Source organism: Mus pahari, chromosome 4 (genome assembly GCF_900095145.1).
Source record: "Mus pahari chromosome 4, PAHARI_EIJ_v1.1, whole genome shotgun sequence".
In the NCBI taxonomy this organism is placed as follows: Eukaryota; Metazoa; Chordata; class Mammalia; order Rodentia; family Muridae; genus Mus; species Mus pahari.
The window spans coordinates 74,580,484-74,603,940 of NC_034593.1; the positions used below are offsets into that span (position 1 = coordinate 74,580,484).

At 44.3% G+C, this 23,457-nt stretch overlaps 1 protein-coding gene across 5 annotated transcripts in view; it reads right to left on the reverse strand.

Moving 5' to 3' along the window:
* The window catches only part of Tmem131l (transmembrane 131 like), a 136,459-nt gene that overhangs the window by 31,524 nt on the left and 81,478 nt on the right, over positions 1 to 23,457 (reverse strand). For all 5 annotated transcript variants that reach the window (XM_029537465.1, XM_021195896.2, XM_029537463.1 and 2 more), the window contains exons 8-19: positions 12,452 to 12,529; positions 12,086 to 12,239; positions 10,621 to 10,679; positions 10,228 to 10,336; positions 9,497 to 9,590; positions 8,843 to 8,996; positions 8,260 to 8,430; positions 6,610 to 6,679; positions 5,449 to 5,566; positions 3,556 to 3,697; positions 2,574 to 2,683; positions 1,481 to 1,553 (exon numbers count right to left, since the gene is read on the reverse strand). In XM_029537465.1, coding sequence (XP_029393325.1) covers positions 1,481 to 1,553; positions 2,574 to 2,683; positions 3,556 to 3,697; positions 5,449 to 5,566; positions 6,610 to 6,679; positions 8,260 to 8,430; positions 8,843 to 8,996; positions 9,497 to 9,590; positions 10,228 to 10,336; positions 10,621 to 10,679; positions 12,086 to 12,239; positions 12,452 to 12,529 — 1,332 coding nt within the window. The remainder of the gene's footprint in view (positions 1 to 1,480; positions 1,554 to 2,573; positions 2,684 to 3,555; positions 3,698 to 5,448; positions 5,567 to 6,609; positions 6,680 to 8,259; positions 8,431 to 8,842; positions 8,997 to 9,496; positions 9,591 to 10,227; positions 10,337 to 10,620; positions 10,680 to 12,085; positions 12,240 to 12,451; positions 12,530 to 23,457) is intronic.

Consider the following 23,457-nt stretch of genomic DNA (forward strand, 5'->3'; position numbering starts at 1 on the left):
CCACGGAAACCCCTTGGACTGCACTTATAGGCAATGTGAGCTACCACGGAGCTCCTAGGAACTAAGCCTGGGTTCTCTGCAAGAGGCGCCGAGTGCTCTTAACTAAGCCATCTCCCCAGCCTCATGAAAGAGTTTTAACAATTTCCAATTAAAATTTCAGTTGTTTGTTTTTTTTTATTTTTTGTTTTGGTTAATGCAATAAGTTAACAAAGATTACTCCCCCCAACCCTCATCAGAAAGGTTATTTCTTAGGAGGGAAAAAAAATCTCTAGTAGCCAACACAACCATTATCTACATGAGATACTCAATATGGTCAAATCTGGACAAAATAATTAAGACATAAAATAAATTGCATTTTTTTCAATTTCAAGTTACAAATGACTAACTAGAAGTAGGCAAAGCCTTTCTCGTATTCTGAACTAATTATCCCCATCCCCCTGGACACTCCCTGGGAAGGAGAAGCAGGGGAGCCATGGAGAACAAGAGACCCCTGCACCCCGGCACAGGGCTCTGCCCCACCAGAGCTAAGAAATGCTTGGTTCCTTCCTGTCAGTCTCTTCTGCCAGTGCATTGAAGGCCTCTCTGAGTGGCTCCAGTTGAATCTCCAGGCTGTCTGCGGCTTCCCTCCCACTCTTCCCCATATGCTGTATCAGTGTAGTTTTAGAGGGACTCGAGTGGAGACCCTGTGTGTGGTTGTGCACATTCTTCTCCTAGTCACTTTAACTTTGGTTCTGAACACACAAGATGTATCCTCCACTACTGAATGGAGGCTAAGAAATGATGCTGCTGTGGCCACTGGCATCACAACTTCACCGTGACATCTGATTCCTGTTCCTATTGTCTAGAAAAGGCATCAAGGCTGCCTAAACCCTAAGAAATTTAAAGAAACCTTTTTAAACGAAGGACCTGAGTATCACAGGAACCTGGTGATTATTGCAATCAAGACATGTGAAAACTTTTTGTTTGTTTGCTTGCTTTTTTCAGACAAGATAGCCTTGGTTGTCCTAGAACTCACTATGTATACACCAGGCTGGCCTTGAACTTGCAGAGATCGGCCTTTCAAGTGCTGGGATTAAAGGTGTGTATTACCATACTGGGTGCACAGTAAGAACATTTTAAAAATGTATCTCCTTTTTCCTTATAATGCACTAAAAAGGAATGCTAAGGGATTCTAAGAGATTTAGAAATTAATTCTTAGATTATTAGTTGTATTTTGTTTTGTTTTCACATAGTTGTGATTCAGTTGGTCTTTCTTCTTGTGCATGAATCTAATCCATCACATTAAAATGATGCACAGGCTAAACTAATCCTATAGCACCATGTAATTAAAAACAAACAAACCCTGCTGCATATGCTTCATGCTCAGAGAAGGAAGATAAGAGCCAACCTAAAATACACAGACACCAGAGCACAGTGCTAAGGCCAACTGTTTCTGCAGCTAGCAAGTCAGTGTATGCAATGTCTGAAAATCTCCTCCTACCTGGTAAGGGCAAGCTTTTGTGAGCTGGAATTCACCAGTTGAGAGATTAACCATCTGCATATCTGTGCCAAACCTACAAACAAAACCAAAAACTCCAGTGTTCAAACCAGCATTGAGGTCAGCAACAGAGTAACACATATGAGCTCACCACCTGCTTACTCCCACACTTGACCTCATCCTACAGCCGATCTACCTCAGCCCTCTCCACACCTACTTGAAGCTGTAAGGGCCAAGTAAGTATTGCTCAATGCATGACATAGGCAGCCCAGAATACAAAAACCCCACAGAGATCTACATAGAAAACAGTGCTGTTGCATCCACTTGGCTTTACTAGGAGAGTGAGTGGCTCTCAACCAATGGCAGCTTCATGCCTGTGGGAACTGGCAGTATCTGGACATACTGGTTAACACAGCTGGGGAAGCCTGGCTGGCTCCAAGTGAGCAGAAACCATCGAAAGTACGGAAGGACCTCTAGTACTGTTTGGTCCCTGCTTCCTCTAAAAGGCAGCAAATGTGATGAAGTGTCAACAGGGCAACAGCTGAGAAACCCCAAGATCAAGATTGCCACCCACTTTCCTAACCAAGAGGAGGAACACCCCAAACACACCTACAACTCCACTCTAGTGGTGTTGCAGGCAGAGTCCATGCTTCGCCATCTCACCCTGTAACCACTGTACTCAGCTCACTGCTTGTTCTTCAGATAGGTGAACCACTTTGTTGTCCAAGCTAGTCTCACACTCATGTACCTCCTGTCTCACCTCTTAAAATAGTAGAATTATAGGCAGGTAACCCTGTACCTGTCTGTAAACTCACTTCCCGTGCTTCCAAAGATCATCTTAATTTAAAAGGTTCTCAAATTCAGAAGTATATATGAAAATTTGTGATAGTGTCTTTAGTTCAAGAAGAGAATATTCCATCGAATGATAGGCCGGGCACAGTGACAAAGAAGGTGCCACACAAAACAATGCCACACGCCTCAAGAGACTAGGCTCCCAGGTACCTAGGTCGATGGGCTCACACTGTGCCACCACACAGCATGAGAGAAACTGAGTCTTAGCAGTGATTCCCAAAGGCCTGCTCGGGGAGCTGCCTACCATGTGTGGAGCAGGCGCACTGCGGCTTCAGGTCTCGGGTATAGGGAGAGGGGCAGCAACTGCAGGGAGACAGGCTGGGGAGACGGGTTCCTCACCACAAAGTACTTTACCTAGATGTGAGGAGAGAAGGGTTAACAGAGCAAAGAACATAGCAGTCTCTAAAATATTCCTGCCAAAAGAGCACACAGTCAGTCAGAGGACGACAGCCCAATGTCTAAGTCAGTGAGCGGCTCACCAAGTCACACATTTGTCAGAGAGGAGGAATGACCAGTAAAGTGTGGCACATTAAACACTGAGGACTCTTGGGGTAAAGATGCTTGCCATCAAGCCTCATACAGTAAGTTTAATATCACATGGTGAAAAGACAATTCACTCCTGAAAGTCGTCCTCTGATGTCTACTGGACACTCATGCACGCACAGTTAAATAAATAAACATAAGCAAGTAATGAATCCTGTAAGGGGCAGTTGGGCATCGCAGCAAAGAAGCCTCAGTAAGCACAAAGGCAGTGTGAACTGTGACTTAGTATGCACTGTCCTCGTGTGGTCTCCTTTGTCTTGTCCTGTCACCCAGACTAGGAGACACAAGCCCATGAGGGAGGAAAGCCAACACACTAAAGATGACTCAACAACCCACGTGGCATCACAGAGCAACCTGGCTCCCTCTAGATTTCCTTTGGCTCGGCATCTCTGCGTGACACAGAAACCTATTTCAGCTGGTGTAGACCAAGAGTCTTCCAGCTGTTGAATACTCACTCATCTCAGACACTGTCTTACAAAGTTCATATCCAATTAACATCTCTTTGTTCAAGGGTTGTGAACTTAGTTCCGCCTCTTGTCCCTGTGACATCCCTATTCAGTGTCCTACTGGTGTTCATGTGTGATTTTCAATTAATTTCTTCTAAAACAAACCTCCAGGTATAGGAACCTGAAAGCCACAGGCTTGGCATCACTGACAAAAGCACCCAGCCGCACTATCCTTACCACACTGTTCCTGAGGGCGGTGGCACTGAAGTTCAACACAAGGTTGGGTTCCGGGACCACACGAGGCAAAAAGGAGACAAAGGGCTCTGTCTCCTTGGATTTCTTTGTACATGCAAACTGAGCCATTCCCAAAACATTTCTTCTGTGTAATTGACAAAGAAAAAAGAATAGTAATAATAAGTGCTTATGAAAAACCACCTCAACATTTAGGGGGAAGAGGAAGAAGGAAATGCTAAATACCCCCTATAAGGAACAGAACTCTTGGGAAACTGCTTTTGGTAGAATTTGGGAAGACAGAATGTACAACTGATCCTAGAGGCTTGGGAAGACAGAATGTACAACTGATCCTAGAGGCTTGGTGATATCATCCGGAGCTGAGCACATGTTCTACATATCAGTGCCCCAGGTACAATGTCTGACATTAAACACATACACAAGCACACATAAGCACACACACTCAAACAGAAAAACCTGTTTTACTGGAAAGCAAGCAAGTGTTCAGAGAATGGCTGCTATTTTGGCACCACATCAGAGACACACAAGCTACCCTGAAGGACAGCTACAGTGAACTTGGAATTCATCATCAAAACTAATAATGATGGGGCAGGGGAGCAGGTTCAGCAAGAGTGCATGCTGAGTGTGAGGGACTGAGTTTGGATTCTCGGCAGCCACAGAAGCTGCTGGGCATTGCACAAGCACACCTGGGGCTCCGAGTACCAAAAAACGATGAGCTCCAAGTTCAGTGAGAGATTGTCTCAAGGGGAAAAGGTGGGGAGACAGAAGTCACTACCTACCACATCTTCCTCAGGCTTCTGCATATGTGAACAGGTGTACACAGTATGTACACACATACTCTCACACATACATCCCACTCACAAACTGACAAATGATGACAGAAATAAAGTACACATAAATTGGAAACTATGGTGATGCTCAAAGGTAGCTTTAAGAGCATAGTATGTGGTAACAAAGGGGGCCCACATGAACTAATCCTCAGCCTTCCCACTTCAGTCACTATCTACTGACACATAGCTTGTCCATGAACACTACAGCCACGATGCGGTCTTAGGGATCAGCGTGTTTATATGATAGACTACTGAATTGCCAAATGCACTACCTAGAGCAAACGATGTAACTTAACAATGCCAACGAGCCACTGGACAGAATGACATCTGTTTTAGCTTCCCAGTGTGACACAGTCATAGCCACACATCAGCAGGGACTCAGTAGTCTTGTCAAAATAGATGTAAACTTGAGAAACCCCACAGTATGGGATTTTCTATAAAACAACTGGCCTAGATTCAAAAGTTTGTCAAAATGATAAAAACTGAAGACAGATGTGGCTCTATTCTATAAGGTACAGAAATAAAACAAGAAGGTGTAACCCTGCATGATCCTGAATTAAAACAAAGGAAATACGGGGTGGGGAGAAGACAACAGGTCCTGCAACAGGTTTTATAGGGGACTTTTAGTATGAACTACATATGATAGATTATTGTCCAACTTCTGGCTGCAGTGGTAACATTACATAAGAGTACTCTCCGGTCCTTTTCTAATGGAGTCCCGAGATCCTCAGTGTGGTGGCTAGAGAGACTTTCCCAGAACAGAACTGAGGGCTCAAGGAGGACATTTACTGCTTATTTTCAAACAGCTCAGGAAAGGAAAAAAAAAAAAAAAAAGTCAGTGGCCATGTGCACATGCATAAACCCAGAAATAATACAGAAAACTGCAGATTCTTAACAGCTGATGAGCAAATGGCTGAGGAACAGCTGAGGAAGACCTACTGTGCTGCGCTGCCCTGCCAGAGCGTCTGAGGCTTGCCAGCTTGGCCAGTCCCAGTCTAGAGCATACTGGGCTGTGGAGCGGTGACTCCTCTGCTGACCAGGAACGCACCTGCAAGCATCGCCACTTTTATATTTCTTCCATCTTTCATACAGCTTATTTGCAAGTTCGGAATCCACGTCCCAGGTGAAGCGATCCAGAGAAAGGCTTCTTTCCCAATTAGGGTTTTCTAAAAGTTAGATCAAATTCAAACCTTAATTACAATGTACAATTAAGTTAGTAAGTAATGCCAAGGGCTGGCCAAACTTCACAACTACAAGGACAGTGGAGAGGGTAACATCTGCTGCTTCCCCCCAAGGCCCTGCTAACTCAATGACACATGAGAACATCAAATTAAACGAACATGTAAAAAAACAAAACTAAAGCGAATCATGTGAAGGCAATAACATAAAAGACACATGGTTCATGATACAGCCTGAAACAAATCAAAATTATGTGTGCAGCATTTTCACATCATGGATCTCAAGTGCACAGCTGCAGCCATGGAAACACCGTTGGCTCACTGCATCTTTCAGAGTACTATGTAGGTCCAAGATGTGGAGGGACAAACAGTGGTTCTCAGCAGAGGGCACAGGCCAGGGGGTTGGTCCTCTGCAATGCATCTTCATCAACTGGGCTATGATTACTTCACCTCCATACATCTGCCCTAGCCTGTCTTCATTAACTGGGATGCTGGGGAGAAAAGGGGGGTTCTCCCAAAGGTTAAGTCTATACTATAACTCTCCTTACATCAGAAATCTCAGTAAGTCAAAATACAAAAATAAAAATAAACCAAAACCCAGGAACAACTTCCAACTCACTATCCAGGCCTCTGTTCTCCGGCCGCACTTGGCCCCTGCTGATGCATAGAGACCTATCACCCAAGACTGCAGATGGAATTCCCAATGTCTTACTTCTATCAGCTTTCAGAGGAGAATCCCAGCTGCCCAGTTTTTCCTGGTGATAAGGCCGTTACGACCAAACAATATTATTTTGTAATCTCTCACAAAAGCACAAGCTATATAAGAAAAAGAGGACCCCGGCTGAGTCTGGAGGGTTACCAACAATTTCAGGTCATACTGTCTTGTCAATGACCACGTTCTCTCGGCATCCAGTACGATGCAATCACTTTAACAGAATTAATTATTAATTCTCCAAACGCTAGTTTCTCTGACTGCTTTCCATTCCCCCCCAAACTGCAGTGCTACAGGGACCCTAAAGCAAACCACTTACCTGTTTTTGATTTTCCCATGAAATAATGCATGCCACAATGTGCTAGCACTTCAAAACCCAGACTCCCTTCCTAGATTGAAAAGTAACATATGAATAACTTAAAACACAACACTCAGCATAAAAATCCTAAACACTAAAATACAAAGCAGACATTGGTCTCTACCTCAATGGACTCCCCTTTAACCAGAAGCCAAACAACTAAGAAGCAATTTCTTTTTTCCTTTATCAGCTCTGAGGTGTCTGGGCTGAGCCTCACAGGTAACTACCATGACCTCTGGACAATCATTAGTGTCTACAATAACAACTTACAGTGGCTTCTGTACAACCGTCAATGACTAGAAGTACAACCGGTGGACCCATAAGACACCAAGCTACCATATGAATTAGACACAGCCCATTTCTGGTGGGTCTGGACTCTGTCTGTCTTTACCTCTCCTCTCCTCCTCTGGACAGGGCATGCCAGTCTTGCTAGCTTGCAGCTCCCCTCCCCTAGAGCTGGAGAGTGTTACCTTCTGCTTCCATATGCTCCTGCCTCACCTCTCCAGTCACTGTGTGTATATGCATCACTTGATTGGAAATGGATATTTTCTAGGAAATCCCTCCTGCTCAAAATATGACTAAATGAATGACCCTCATCTTCTTTTGAATAGGTGTGTCAAGTCCTACCTTAACACCCCCAGCTGAGGGTGAGGCATTTCTGTGAAACATCAACACTAATAAGTGAGAAAAAAAACCATAACGATGATTGCATGAATGTCTCATTGTGAAAAATCAGAACTCAGCGTTATACAGAATAGCTTGGCTCAAAGGAAGCAATAACTAAATGAAAATAAACATTAAGAAAAAAATGAGACATGCTTAAAATAATCTAAATAGAATACAATTTGCCCAGATTTTAGGAAGAATTCCCTCATGAACCTTTTAGGCTTTATACTGAACAACTAAGAACCACTTAAATCAATTTAAAACCCCTAATAAACTGATTTAAACTGAAGTCCCTACAAACATGTATTACAAGTTCACCTGTACTTTCTACGGTAAGCAAATGCTATTTTCCAGATTTGGGGACGGGAGACAGGAACCTCTGCCTGGAGACAGGAGCCTCTGCCTGCAGACAGGAGACTCTGCCTGGAGACAGGAGACTCTGCCTGGAGACAGCAGCCTCTGCCTGCAGACAGGAGCCTCTGCCTGGAGACAGGAGCCTCTGCCTGGAGACAGGAGCCTCTTCCTGGAGACAGGAGCCTCTGCCTGGAGACAGGAGCCTCTGNCCTGGAGACAGGAGCCTCTGCCTGGAGACAGGAGCCTCTGCCTGGAGACAGGAGACTGCCTGGAGACAGGAGACTCTGCCTGGAGACAGGAGACTCTGCCTGGCAAATGCAGGCCCCTGTGCTTGCTCGATCCTCAGCAGCACAGAGAAGGAAAACTGATCAATCTTCTGATGATGACGAATTTTATTAAATAATCACTACTTCCTGAGAAAAATAACCTCTCTAAATCAAGATTTCACATCTAAGCAAGTCTACCATCTAAGACTGGCTTGGTGGTATCTTACATTTCTTAAGACAGCCTTAAAGAAGAACTTAGCACAGGGGACACAAGGCAACTCTGACTGCTAAATGGCACTACAGCACATGGCACTGGGCACAATACCTTGGTTGGGGCCGAGAAAATCTGCAGAGGTATTGCAAAAGTGGCACCTGTGCTTGTCGTCAGAAATACATTGGTGAACAGGTTTAGGACAATGCCTTTAACAGCAAGCTTCAGAGAAAATATATTCCAACAGCCTGGGGGTAGCACTAAAGGGCCCCGGAAACTCAGAACCTGCAAAGAAAAGAAGCAGGAGAAGTTACTTTCTAGCACTCACTAGGCCTGAACTCATGATAGTATAATGTTAAATTTGCTCTATAGTTTAGAAATTAGAAATTCCATTTGTTACAAATCAAATATTATTTTAAACAAAGTTAATTTATCAATAGACAGTATTTTAAATATCACAGCAGAAATCTTATAGTACTTTTGTCAAACTACATATTTTAATCACAAACACTGCTTATTCTGAGAGAGGAAAGTACAGATAGTCACAACTGAACTGAAAGCAATTCTAAAATGTTAAAAACAAACCATATTTGCTTTCAAATTTTAAAACCAGAATTAGGTGTTACAGATACTCATAGCATGATATTAAACAAAGCTTAATCTAGGCTAAAGGTTGAAGAAAAGGCACTGTGTATACCTTTAAAATGTGCTTGGTCTCCTTGGAAACAAACACATCTTTTAATATAATGCTCTGGTCAAAATGGCTGCGGTACCATATTGACCACACTCCTGTTGCAGTCTCGTGACTCTCTATGTGAAAATGGGCTGTAGAGGCATCCATTCTGAAGTACCTGTGAAGAAGAGGTGTGCATGTGACCAGCCCTGCATGCAGCACAGCTGTCTGTCCTCTGGGGAGCCTCTACATGAGGACAGGATGTTTTCTGCAAAACATCCTTGTGGGAAATGACTGTCAACAGCATCTCCCTCGGCCTACTGCCTTGCCCACAGAGCAATGCAGGCAAGGCTGAGGTCACCTGACCAGGACCAGGGCAAAACTAGGATCCAAATACAACTCAGGAAATACCTCAGGAGCAATTTCTTCTGATTACTTGGTTCAAACCCAGCCCTCTCCCCAAGTGAATCATTTAGCCTCTCTTCTCCGTTTTGATAACACAAGGAGATGCCAGTCCAGAAAGTCATGCAGTAACAACAGTCACACTTTTAAAGCATTGCTAGATGGCAATAAAACGGCAATAAAAACAAACAAGTAAACAAACAAACAAACAAACAAACAAAACCGTGTAATAGCAAACGGAAACCCGGGGTTCAGGAGGAGGCAGAGTGCACCTACCCCTGCACTACAGGAGAGGACAGGCAGGCTTTCATTGCTGGGCTGTCTTTTCTTTTCCTCAGACCCATGATTCCACTGTCACATGAGGTACCTGCTGTGGGTACAGAGAAATAAATGTGAAATTAGTGTCTTTCTTTTCATTAAACCTGAACTGAAATGAGACAGTTTGTGTATTTTAATTGCCTTTGCTGTGTCCATTAAGCTAGCACAGAGATAAACAGCTTCTTTTTGTTCCCAGTTTTCTTCCTGGCCAGTTGTTAACAGTCATCTGGAATTACAGTAGCTTCAAATTGAAATTCTTTAATGTGAATGAGTTTGGGTATGTTTCCCTGAAATTGGAACCACGGGGATTCTTTTTAAAGAACACTGCAAGGATTAGATAGAACTGGATATAAACTCACTATGAACATTCACCATCACATTCTAGCAAGTAAACTGAACAGAACAGAGGCCCTGTGACTCTACTCCCAAGAAAGCAACAGAACACACATACTGAACTACATACATGTCACTACCAAGGAAAGCTCGAAACTCAAAATCCTATAGGCATGGCAAAATACAGGCAGCAGCCACAGCCACTTTAGATCACACCAATGGCTTTGGTTTACAGGAACAAAACCTACTCAAGTTCTTGAAACTGTGCCTCGCCTGCAGCCGGAACTACACTGAGTGAGCCTGCCAGCTATAGCAGCGGAGCACAGGAGCATCCATCCCAGCTCTTAACTGAGTACCTTTGCAAGTAAACGAGGCTATTTTTGTGAAGTTTGTCGTGGAAGTAGATAGCAGGACTGGTTCAAACTGCAGAGACAGGACATTTTTCTGTGAGAAATGATGTATATCCTGCAACAACAAACAATAAGTCCGAGTTATTCCTCTCAACCAGGAGACCATCAGAAAACAACACTTAGTAAAATTCCCTGCAACTGCTCACAGCCGTGTCTGCAACAGCAGAAAGGGGCACTGACAGCCTTCACACAAACACGGTGCTCAATCAAGGGACAGTAGGTTTAAATGACAGCAAAAGAAAATAGACATAAAGGCTCTGCTCCTTGGAATCCCTAAGGACCTGCAGCAAAATGCACATTTGTAATTTCAAATTACTTTAGGTGCAACTCAGCAATTACCTGTATCCAAATAAGGCTGTTTCCTGAATGCAGTACATACATATTTACTGCAGATTCATCTGTCCAAAAGAATCAAAGCAATGAGGGTTACAAAAAGCCATAGATTCTCCACAATCATACACAGTATACATGTCTAAAGAGAGGAAAAGATCTCTACAACACTGAACTTGAATGGAAGATACATTCTCTTTGGTATCTTCTGGGACGAATGCAGGGATGAGTTGGGGATCAAAAAACTTTATGTACTTGGGATGGGTCTTTGAGTCTCAAGAAGGTGTGTGTGTGTGTGTGTGTGTGTGTGTGTGTGTGTGTGTGTGTATACATATACACATCTCCTGAACACATAGGTTTCCACTGCTGAAGAGCATGCAGAACAGAAACTAACATACTATGTTCTCTTTGAATGACAGTAACCAACTAGATAGTTTTAAGTAAAGCTATCTTCTCCAGTCATCTGGATAGCCTTATGTTTCCTTACTTAAAGCAACATACTCTAGATGAATGTGTTGCTAAGAATGAAACTCTAGCATCTTGGAGCAAGGCAGCCTCTGCTTTATCCATCATCTAAATGTGTTTCCCAGGGACAGGGGTCCTCTTAGACTGGGCATTAAAAAACCCAACAAACTATAAATCAGAGGGCAGGGGAGTTCTGGCCACATCCAGTTCTACATGCTGGAGGAAAATGATGTTCGCTCAACAACTAAACATGTAGAGTGCAGTGACGCACGTGGGAAGCCATAGGTTCAGTCCCCAGCAGGAGACTGGTAGCAGGGAAGGAAGGAGAGGGCCCTGCACACATGACACTGCTGACTGCTGATGAGCAACTATGCTTCCCTGTATACTGTGTTCATCTTTCTTGAAATGAGTAATAAATATACACTCACATGTGAACACAGCTGTCATAACAGCAAACTGCAGTCTGCATCTCATACACCAGACAGCATGTATCTCCTGCAAGTGTTCTTCAAAAGCTGGACTGCCCAAATAGGCTATTTCTAGTAAGTAGGATACATAGTTCCAAAGAATTCTCCTCCAAGTTGTCAAACATCCAGAAACAACCAGTGATCGGCTACTAAGAACACGGAACAGCATGAGCTAATCAGCTGAGCTTCTGCAACTCGGGCTGCAAACCCTTCGTGACCATTTATTTTAGGCAGTCAAGTCCATTTCATTTGTGCAAAATGCCAAGAAAAATTATTCCCAAGGAGACTCAGAAAACTCGCTGTGATTCCTTAGCCTCCCTGAAGTGGTGCAGGCAGGGCAGCTGCAGACTGAGAAGCAGTGCCTGCTGCAATCTACCCCGAGCAGAGGCTGCCTTTAGTCTCTGTTAGAACCAAATAATGACTCAGGGAAACCTGACCATGCTGCAAGAAAGTTTGTGGCTTCAGTTTTTTGGATGAGGCAGGACTCAGTGCACACTCAGCTGAGCTAGTCCCACAACAGAAACAGTAAAGCCCCACCTTACCTGAGGCGTCAGACTCATCAGTAGCTACATAGACAATAGAGAGGTGATCTAACAGGGCTTGAGTGTTCTCTTCAGGTTGCTTGGAGGAGTTTTCCACTGCTACAATGATGTTCATCTCCAAGTGTAGCGCATCATCAGATCCCAGATAGCAACTCTGAAATGGGAAGTGTGGGGAAAGAAGAAAAACTCAAAAACAAAACAGAAATCATCTTAACTCTATGACTGCATATTGCTGAAAAAAAAAAAAAAAGAAAGAAAGAAAATAGTCAAGGCAAGAGCCTATTTAGGATGAGAGTACACTGCGGCTTTAATTTTGATATGTAAGTGGCAGGAAAGAAAACTGAGATCTGCTAAATACTGTTATACCTTTAATTGCTGACACACTTTATTATGTAAACTGCATTCCAGTTGCACCCGCAGGAGGCTGGTATTAGTGGTGTCTGCCTAAAAGACAGAAAGAAAGGAACTTAGGTGGAGGCCCCAAGCGCCACCCAGCCCTAAGAGCCAGGCATTCAGGCAGTGGGTTCCAAGCAGCTGCTGACTGGGGCGTGCTATGCTGTTCTGGGAATACATCCTGCTGTCAGAAGGCTTACACTCTCAAGGAAGTAGTGGAAATCCTTAGGAAGGCAGGAAGCAAGTATATGTATGTCCCATGTATACTGCCTTGGTTGTGTTTAGTATTTGGTTAAAACAAAGAACTACACTTTTATTTTAAAGTGGGGTTACCCATTAATAACCTATTTACTTTTTTTTGCTTTTTTAAAAAAGATGTGTGTGTATGTACTAGTGTCTGAGAAGGTCAGAAGAGGGCAATAGATTCTTTGAAACTGGAGTTACAGGCCACTGTGGGCCTCCGTGCAAGAGTGCTGGAAAACAACATGAGGTACTCTGCAATAATATTCTACTTGGTCTAAAGCAGAACAGTGCTATGAGGTTGCCAGGGCAGCCTGCTTGCTACATCTGCCCCACTGATCTTCAAGGCCGTTGTGATCTGGCTGGTGAAGGAGTGTCTGTTCGCCCTCTATGTGCGCCCTCCTGAAGCTGGGCATGCTACACACAGTAGCATTGTAGAAACACAGACTGTTTCTCATTCAAGATATGGGCCAGAGAGAGAAGAATCACTCTTCAGTATACTCCCAATACAAACTCCAGACAACCTCTCAAAGTAAAGCTATGAACAAATCCCTGCACCAAAGACATAAAACAAACAGCCTGCTTCTCTCTGTTTCCCTGCTTCTGTCTCCCGACCATCAGTCATGGTTGATCCGGGTACTATGTTTCTTACACTTTCGTCCTCCTCCCAAGGGAGCTGTGCAACAAGCTGGGTACCTTGCTGCACATGGAGGTCCTAAACTCACTCATCATCTTAGCACCACCAGCAGCCCTGGCATTATTCACACCTGAGACACCTACTTCACTTCACCGTCTGAGCCTCCATTACAGCGAGTTACACTGGCCTCCTCCGACCCCCGAAACCACTCCTAACACATGCAGTGCTAGGATGGCGAACCGTGCCCAGCCTACCTCCAGTCTTCTGCCTGTTTCTGGGAATGAGGCTTTCCTGGAACACAGCTGGGCACTTTACTTTCTGCACTTGGTCTGCTCTGCACCATACTGATGCTGAGAGCCAGCCTGGCAGAGTACAGAGCCTAAATAAGTAACTACACTAGCCACAGTAATCGAGAGAGAAACTTGCGGTGTGGTAACTTCCTCCCTGTACCCTTTCCACTCCACTCTCCACAAAGGGTGAGTTCACAAGCCAGCCATGATAGCCCGCACCTACCATGTGGAGGTGGAGGCAAGAGAACTGCAAGTTCAAGGCCAGCCTGGGCTACATCATGACACTGTCTCACAAACAAGCAAACTAGTTGTCCTTTTAAGTTGAGTTTATATGTACCCAAACTCCATGATGTAGTGTCTTGCTTCAAATCCTTCAAGGGTTTCCCTAAGTGTTAAGTCCTTTCTTGAAGTTAGAGCATAGCCTCTTGCCTATTTTTACCCCCATGTCCACACTGGCTACACTGCTCTAGTTGGCATCTTTGAAACTGCTGTTCCTGTATAGTGAACCCACTTCCTAGCTGCCTACCACCATCCCCTACTTGTTATCTAATTTGCCTCAGCTTACACAGAAGCCATGCCTGAGCAGCCAGCATCACTACACATGGACACCTGCTACCTAACTCTTTCTAACGTTCCTCATTTGCACCTTAACAACTTGGTCAGGTCCACCCTCTCCAGTAGATCATAAGCGCTCAACTCCATGCTCTGCCTAAGGAGGCAGTTGATATATGGCTGGCAAACTGACAGAGAGAGTGCAGTCACAGACACTACACAACTGGGGAAACGTGCACAAATGAAGAGCTGCTTGGAATTAGGTTTTTGGTTGAAATAGTTTTCTTCCCTCTAACTTTTCTCTGAATGGATAAATAATGTTAAGAGTTCAGAATGACAATTTAAACATAATTAAGAACACAGTGACCTCATATGATTTACAAGCTGATGTTCTGTTATTCTTGGTAAGTTTTTGCATAGATGAATTTTATAATCTGCCAAATTAAGGAAGATTTGTGTGCATTCTAGGGGCTTAAAAAAGGAAATGTTTAACTTTGGAATATTCTCTCTTATGTATCCTTAGCTCTTTCAAGGGTGGGACTTGTGTCTAAATACAAAATTCAGTTATGTCTTATACACTTTATACATATAGCCTGGACATAATTTCACACATTATTTTTTATTAGATATTTTATTTACATTTCAAATGTTATCCCCTTTCCTGGTTTCCCCTCTGAAAAGTCCCTATTCCCTCCCCACTCCTGCTTACCTACCTACCCACTCCCGCTTCCTGGCCCTGGCATTTGCCTATGCTGGGGCACAGAACCTTAACAGGACCAAGGGCCTCTCCTCTCATTGCTGACCAACTAGGCCATCCTCTGCTATATATGCAGCTGGAGCCATGGGTCCCACCATGTGTTTTCTTTGGTTGGTCATACATTATTTTTAAAGTAATTCTGCCAGTGAAAAACATTTGTGTACATTGAACTATCACATTTGTGGTGTCCTGTTGGGGCTCAAGATTTTTCAGTCTTTAGAGTACTATTGATTTTATATGTTATGATTTAGGGAGACTCAAACTGTAATTTCCTTCTGATAGATAGTATTTCAGAACCCCACAAGGGGGAGCTGGAGTATGTCCACACTGCTCATGAACTATGTGGATTTGTCAAAAGAAAATTAAAAAGTTGACAGCTCTTTCCCAAAAGAACAAAATTATTGCAATCTTAACTTTAACAGAGAAACTATTACCAAAATACAAACCATTTGGAACAACAATGACAATATTGCAAATTCCACTGAAAGAACCCAAAAGAGCAAGCAAAACAGGAAGTCTGTCCCCTCCTAACCCAGAGTGCCTGAGCAGTTGAGAAAATCAACCAACTAACCAAACAACCTCTGTGCCATTTTACTTTAATAACCTAGAGTATAACGTATATTAAGTCTTTACTTAAAGAATGGTAGTATTGTCGCTTTTAGACATGGAGGAAATGTAGCTTGGAGGGTCAGTGACTTATCAAAGGTCCTGAGTCCAGCCAGCGAGTGAGAGAAGTTATTTTTGTAAACCAGAATAGACAGAGCTTCTTCTTCCTAGGTACATAGAAGACCAGAAGTTTGCCAGCACAGACATAAGATTTTAAAAGCCATTTCAAGATACAACACTCAAGAAAGCAGAAATACTTTAAGCTACTTTTGTATAGAGCCCAGTGGTTTGTGGTAAACGGAGAGTAGGGAACTGGGATCTGAAGAGTCATCCCCTTCCACTGGCTAAGACATTCAAGAACAACGCGTGAAGTTCTGAGACTGTGTGATAAAATAGAAAATAAAGTGGTAATGCCCTAAGTCATCTTGATGACTTGTATCAACAACAACCAGCCACCAGATGAGAGTCAGCACACAGAATCCCCAGGAGAATCTGCAGAATCAGAGCTCAATCACCCAGACCACATGAACAAAGTACTTGAAACTAGGTTTCCAAATGAAAGTTGTTCTGGAAAGCCCCAACTTTACAACCTATTCCTCTTAAGACACTTTTCACAGCTTCAGATGCTAAATCTTTTATGTCAGCATGCCCATCAGTAGGAACACAAGTACTGGACAGGCCGTGGGATAGTCCAGCTGGCAGCCCAAACATACGAGGCTGTAACAACTGAGTCTGCACGGCCATAGCCAGGAACAACATGAGAGCTATCCTGGGCCCTGCCCTTCGCGTACAACTCTCAGATGCTACGGCCATCATTCAATATTTGACAACAGCTCAGCTCAATCATCAGGAAGGGCAGCAGGGTTGCTTCTCCCTGATATTAAACAGTAATTCTGTTTCAACCCTCATCACTACCTTCTGTCCTCCCATGGAGGAAGAGGAAAAAACAAACAAACAAACAAACAAACAAAAATCCTTACTTATATTTCCAGATACACTCACAAAACATGTGAACAAATGAAAAGCTGCTTGGAATTAGTTTTTTGTTTTGTCCTAAAGAAAGAGGGTTAATCCATATCATTTCAAAACCAAACCCCAGTCATCCCCTGCATTACTGTTAAGACCCTACCTCCATCCTTAGGAGAGAGTTACATGGAGTGAGACACATGTGCAAACTACTGGGCACAGAGGAGGGGAGAGGGGCAGTTTACTTCTATGTATTCACTCACAATTAACGCACTTCCTCAGTTTAATTCCACAATAATTTAGATGTTTGTGGAAAGCGGCTCTCCCACACTGCGGCTGTGAGGAGGAACTCCTCTACCTCACTCCTTCAGTTTCTAAGGAAAACATTTTGTTCCTAAAATACTTTAAATTCTTTTCATCTACTGTAACAATCAGTTCAAAGCCCAACGGTGGGGAGATGATAGCCACATGCCACCCACCCCCCCAGCATACTTGCCAGAAACCTTGAAGGACAGATGCAAGCAATCTAGAGTGAGGTAACCTTTGGGGAATGAGGTAGGTCTACTCAAAGGCAAATGGCTTCCATTATGCAAACAATTTGGCCTTCCCACTTGAAGGGGTTTCTGGCTCTGCTAGCTCTTTCTCCAGTCTTTGCTTCCTGGCCAGCACAAGGTTAACAGCTCTGTTTTGTCCTTCCACGCTGGCTCACCACAATACACTGCCTTGCCTTGACTCGGACTCAACATGCTGGGAACTAAGTGTTCACAGGCTGGAAACACCACTCAAAGTCAGTCTTTCCTCTCCTTTTCAGTTTGTTTAAAAGTTGGGGGAGGGCATGCGTGTGCAGACCTGGAGCGCATGTGTGAGAACCAGAGGTAGACAGCAGGTGCCCTGTCCTGTCACCCCACCTCATTCCTCTGAGACAGTCACACACTGTATCTAGAGTTAGGCCGGCTGCCAGCAAGCCATTTGCCTGTCTTCATCTTGGTACAGCAGAGGGTAACAGCCATTTGTGATGCCTCAGTTCCTCCAGCTTATGCAGCAAACACACTTACTGGCTATTTTAAGTGAAAAAGAATTGACAGCCTTGCTCATAGTGGGTATGGTCAAAGCCAAAAACACTGGAAGCAAAGCACTTCCCTTGCAATGTAAAGAGTTTGCTCCAATCTTCCAAGAAGGAACAGAGCACAAGGCTGATGGCTCCCCCATCTGGGCTCTTGCACCCCTCAGGAAATCTGCTGAGGGCAGCTCTCCTGCTGCAAGCAGGCAGTACAGAAGGGAAACCTTCCTTAAGAAATAGCCTCCAGGGTCAACAGTGAGAAGTGATGGAAGGCTAGTGCACCCCACATCTCAGCCTAGGGACTGCAGAATCTGGACATCATTCAGTTGAGCATCATGAACAAGACACAAGAAATAAACAGATCCACAAAATGGTAGAGCAATCCTGCTATGCCTACGGGAGCAAGCTGCTTTGCCTACGGGGCACTGCCAAGCTCTGAAGAAGGGACCAGTGTCACGGGTACCCGCTCCTTGATAGGTGGCTACTCTAAACCCCACAGTACCCTAGGAGTCTTGACCAACAGGCATACTTGCCCAGCAAGCAGTATGTGCAAAGGTCTTGGGCTTGAAACAACCCAGGAACCCAATGTGCTGTCTCCATCCTCCTACTGTCTTAAACACATGCAAGACACTGGGAACAATTATGCTTAGAATAGGTGTCTAGAGAGCAGGGAGGAACATGTCTTCCAATTTCAGTGCGTGTAAGGTTGATGCTCTGATATTCCTGGGGATCTTATAATAACTTGAGATGCAAGAGTGGTTCAAGAGAACCTTAGCATTGAAACATCTGTCAGCACAAAGACCCTGGGAAAGCCACACACAATACAGTGAGAGGGAGCCCTGGACATAAACACCAAAGGTTCCCCAGCTGCACACAGGCCTGGAGAAGCTCCCTGGCCAAGACAAAGTAAGAAAGGACTTCAAATTCTTTGTCTATGAACTCATGGGCCAAGATCAACTGATATGGGTCTATAGCCTTCAACTTCCAGGCCTTGCCAGAAGACTGAATCTGATTTGAAAGTTTTCCTTCAGTTTCTTAATAGAAGGTTTATATTCAAAACCTGTTTTTAAAGTCATGAGGAATGGATTTTAGCGGTGTGGTAGGAACTGGTTCTAAACTATTTATGGCACTTGACCTATTCCTATTCTACCAGGAAGAGCTATTGCCACTTCACAGAGTGACGCACAGGAAGGTAAGTTGAGTGCCTAGGTCACCTGGAACCATAATCACTGTGCAGGTTTGGGGGTTCTTCTCTTTACCCACTAGCACCACACATCACTGCATAGGCCAAGCCATTCTTCAGAGGAGTGTCTTAATGCTGCAGTGTGACCTCATTACAGAGGAACTCATGAGCTGTCCTGGAAACCATAGCTGAGGACTTAGGGTGAGGACAGAGAAGGAAACAAGTGTTCAAGTTTGGCAGTGTCAACTTCAGCACACCTAGTGCATTTTATAAATACAAAAGACACGAGGAGGGGCTGCTTGGGGGCGGTCCAGGAAGGTGGAAGGAAGCACAGAGCTGCTCTCTTCCTCCAGCTCCAGGCTTGACAACTGGCCCAGGACTATGAATCCAGGAGTGTTCCAAGAATCCCTTCCCCAGCTCGCCTGTCTTCTCAGCCCAGCTGCCTTCCCATGAGGCACAGGAGCTCCTAGTTGTGACAGACTAGGTTCCAGTCCTGCAAGGGAGACCCTGTAGCTTTCCCCTTCTCTGTACCAGGGTGAGGGAGTCAGTCTCCTTCAGCTATAAATGTCCTCCACTGCCCCGGGTGTCCTAACCTGAGGACAGAGAGATAGTAACTCATCCCAGATAAAGGAGAACATGCCTCCATCATATAAATATAAGATGTCCTTTTATTTCTCTAATTTTTAATTCTTTGTTCAACTTTCTTCTTTTGTTTTTGTTTGATTGTTTGAGACAAGAGGTTAACTGTGCAGCCCAAGTTGGCCTCAAACTCTTAACGTCAGGCTCTGTAGGGCTGAAATGTTGTCTACCCTCCCACCCCCGCCATTTCTGAGGTAGGTCTGGCCAGAACTCAGAGTTCTGTTTTCTGGGTGCTGGGATAAAGGCATCCTCCAACATGCCACACAGGACAGCAACATGGTCACGGTCAGAGAGTCATCCCTCATCCGCATGCCAATTAGAAAACTACAGAAGACAACAGTCCCAGTCATGGTGACCTCGGCCAAGGATGGCTGTGCTTTGGAATACTTTTTTCTTTAACCATGATGTATTAATTGCATTTGTCAGCAACATGCAGTAAGATGTTTTCTCATGCGCACACACACATTGATCTACACACAAACACACAAACACACATATGATCAAAGCCACCCTTCCTCAGCCCCACCCTCTACTTTTCACTCCTCTGGTTTGTTTTCCTTGTTTTGTTAAAAAGCATAATTTTTGCAATCACAGAGTAACTTGAAAACATACTCTTTTTAGAAATTAGTGTGTCATCGTGCATTAAGTGTGTTCACACAGTATAACTGTGTGCCACAGATTCCCTTTAATTGTAATTTCTCTAGCTTTCCCATAATTTCATTCTAGACAATTTTTATTTTACAGTGGCTCCAAAACTTTAAGTTCCTTCAGCCTTTTACACAACTGGGGGATACTGAGACGACACATGTTTCAAAAATTGCCTTGACCAAATAAATCAATAAAACATTCTCTAGGTGTGAGCAGCCTAGATCTACGAAGGTATTGAAGGAAGTGTTTTTGAAAAACAAGTTTCATGGGGTGCAACCCTTAGACAAAGAGCCACGGGCAATTAGTAGCACCGAAGAAGGGAGCACTGGTCTTCCCCAGGGACGAGGCCGCTGACTGGCTACCCAATAGCAGGTCAGCTCTGAAAACATACGTGCGAGCAACAGTAAAGAGACTCAGCAGGTTGTATGTATACAGTTATGGGTATATAACCATAACAAGAGAAAAGTCGGTCATAAATTTGGAAAGAGATCATGAAAGGGTTAGAAGAAAGAGGGTGATAATGTAACCATATTTTAATTATTATGAATTAAAATAAACTGTGCTGGGTCATTCTTCACTTTTGCCGACTTGACACAAGCTAGCACGGGTCATATGGAAAAGGGAAACTTCAAAGGAGGAAATGCCTCCATCGGACTGGCCTCTAGGCAAGTCTGCCAGGTTTGTGTTTGGTTAATAACTAGTAAGGGAGGGCTCAGTTCACTGGGACACTGGCACCTCTGGGCACGTGGTGCTGGAGGAAGTAAGCCAATAGGTGAGACCGCTCCATGGCCTCTGCATCGCTCAGTCCCTGCTTTCTTGTAAGCTAACATAGTATTTACATACTCTGCCACCAGAGCTACACCATAAGAGCACTTGTCAACCTTGGGCTTACGTGTTTGTCAAACACTTCCACGTGGACCTCTAAATCAAGTCTGGAAGGAGCGCTAATATGTGGCTAAGCTGACAACAGTTCAATTGGTCAAGTCCTTTTTCCGCTGTGGAGCTTTAAATTGTCTATTTTTGTTGCCATAATAAAAATGCTGCCAAAAAACTTACTGACATTTTCTTTCCTGCATCATGAATATTACAGAGGAAACTCATTATGACATTGCTAAAGCAACTCAGGTGTCATTTGCAGTCCTAGCTCTAATCTTGACCTCCAACCTAGTCATTTGAACTCAGTCTGTTCCACAATTTCTAAACTAAGAACAATGGCACCTGCTGCGGGTTAGTCTGCTGAAGGTCGGCGGGCGGGCAGTGGTGAAAGGTAGAGCACTCACTCGGAGGGGGTGACTGCTTAGGTGCTATTTGTGGAGCAGCTCAAATTCCCATTGGCTCACCTAGCTATTTAAAACTCTGGGGCCTTCAGTGTACAACACAGCGAGTTGACATGGACATTCTAGAAGTGGTGGCAATGGGGCCCTGAAGAGCAGGGGGGACATAATACAATAGGGTATGGACCCGATGCCATAGATCTAGGTAAGCCCCCGGAAGAGCAAGGGGGACATATCACAACAGGGTGTGGGCCTGGTGCCATGCCATAGAGAGCAGCATAGGGCTGACGGGGACCAGGAGAACGCTGAGACGAGCTTATGTTTGAACTGGGTCTTGGAATATGGAACTAGCACACTTAGACTAGGATAAACCTCATGAGGAGGAGCGGGTAGAGAGGGATGGTGTGCTCTGGGAAGGATGCTAGCTCAGAAGAAAGAGTCAGGAGCTCCAAGGACCCTAGCTAGGGATGGCCTTGTGTTATAACAAGGCTACGGAGCTTGCACTTCCCTGTACACAAGATCACGTTAACATAGAGACACACTCCCCTAGGGACATAGGTGCACATACACTTGCAAGTGCATGTGCGCGCACACACACATTATATGAATCTCGTTTCACTAAAAACATTTTTAAATCACTCATCATCTTAGTCTAATTTACACGTAAAATAGTTTTTCTTTCTTTTCTTAACTCCACCTCTCTCCTTAAACAAAATGAAGCCCCCTCCCTTCCTGTGGAAATAGACATTACTTTTAAAGTGGATGATGCGCTTGTCTCTGTTTAGGCATCTTACTCCTTAGCTGTGCATGGCACACTTTCTAGCCTGATACCAGGAAAAACGTACAACTCTGCCTTGAGCACTGGAGACCTAGAACCCTTTGGAGGAATTATGATGCCCTTGCACACAGCCCTCCACCCCAGGTGAGCAACGTCAGCAGAGGCAAAGCTCCCAGGACAGTACTGAGAAGACTTTCCTTCTGACAAGGAGAGCTGGCAACAACAGGCCCACAAACACAAGGAGCACAGGGACACACAAGCAAACAGCCTGAGTGTAGAAATATTGCAGTACGGGGTATGGTCTTAGGAATTCCATAATTACTTCTTCAGTTTAAAATTTGTAGGATTTTACTTTTAGGTATATAATAAGCCCTGGTAAACATTTTAAGATATTTTTTTTCCTAACCATAACTGAGATAAGAGACCGTGAAATACGTGACTTCTGAGTAACACCTTCGGATGTCTGAACTGAACATCAGCGCTGCTTTCTGACAAAGGACCAGTTTGGTCAACAAACTTCAAAACCTACTCAGCAAAAGAGTCGGGGTACTGCAGAGTTTATTATTCACAGCCCACGTACTAACTGACTAATGGACAAACTGACTGACTTTGGAGAGACCTACATCCCACAGGGTCTGACTTGAATGAAGCCACAAATCCCTGTACAGACAAAAGCAAAGGGGAAACCTACAGCCCAGAGAGGAGAAATGATGACAGAGGGCATGAAGACCACTCAGTGTGGGTGCACTGCCTTTCAGGAGGATCACATGGTGTGGGAGCACTACCTTTCAGGAGGATCACATGGTGTGGGAGCACTGCCTTTCAGGAGGATCACATGGTGTGGGAGCACTGCCTTTCAGGAGGATCACATGGTGTGGGAGCACTGCCTTTCAGGAGGATCACATGGTATGGGAGCACTGCCTTTCAGCAGATGGAATGGGCATCTGAGCACATCATGCAAAAGAATGAGCATGGAAGTATTCCTCACACCACTCACAAGACTGAAGTCAAACTGGGCAGGAACAAAGATAAACTGCAAAAGTGTCATCATCTTGGAGACTCTTTAAATGAGATACTAAAACTATAACTAACCAAAAGTGAAAAGGGGATAAACTGGATTTTATCAAAATCTGTATCTTTTGTACTTCAAAGGATACTGTCAAAAGAAGACAATCTATGGGGTGGAAGAAACTATGTACAAATCATGACCTTGGCTAAAAGTCCTGCTCTCTAGGAGAGAGAGCTTCTACGTCTCACGTCTACAAAGTCAATGCGTTTTCCAATGAGCAAAAGGCGGAGGGATGTAGAGCAGCTGGCCAAGCCAGGCCCAACATGCAGAAAGCCTTAGG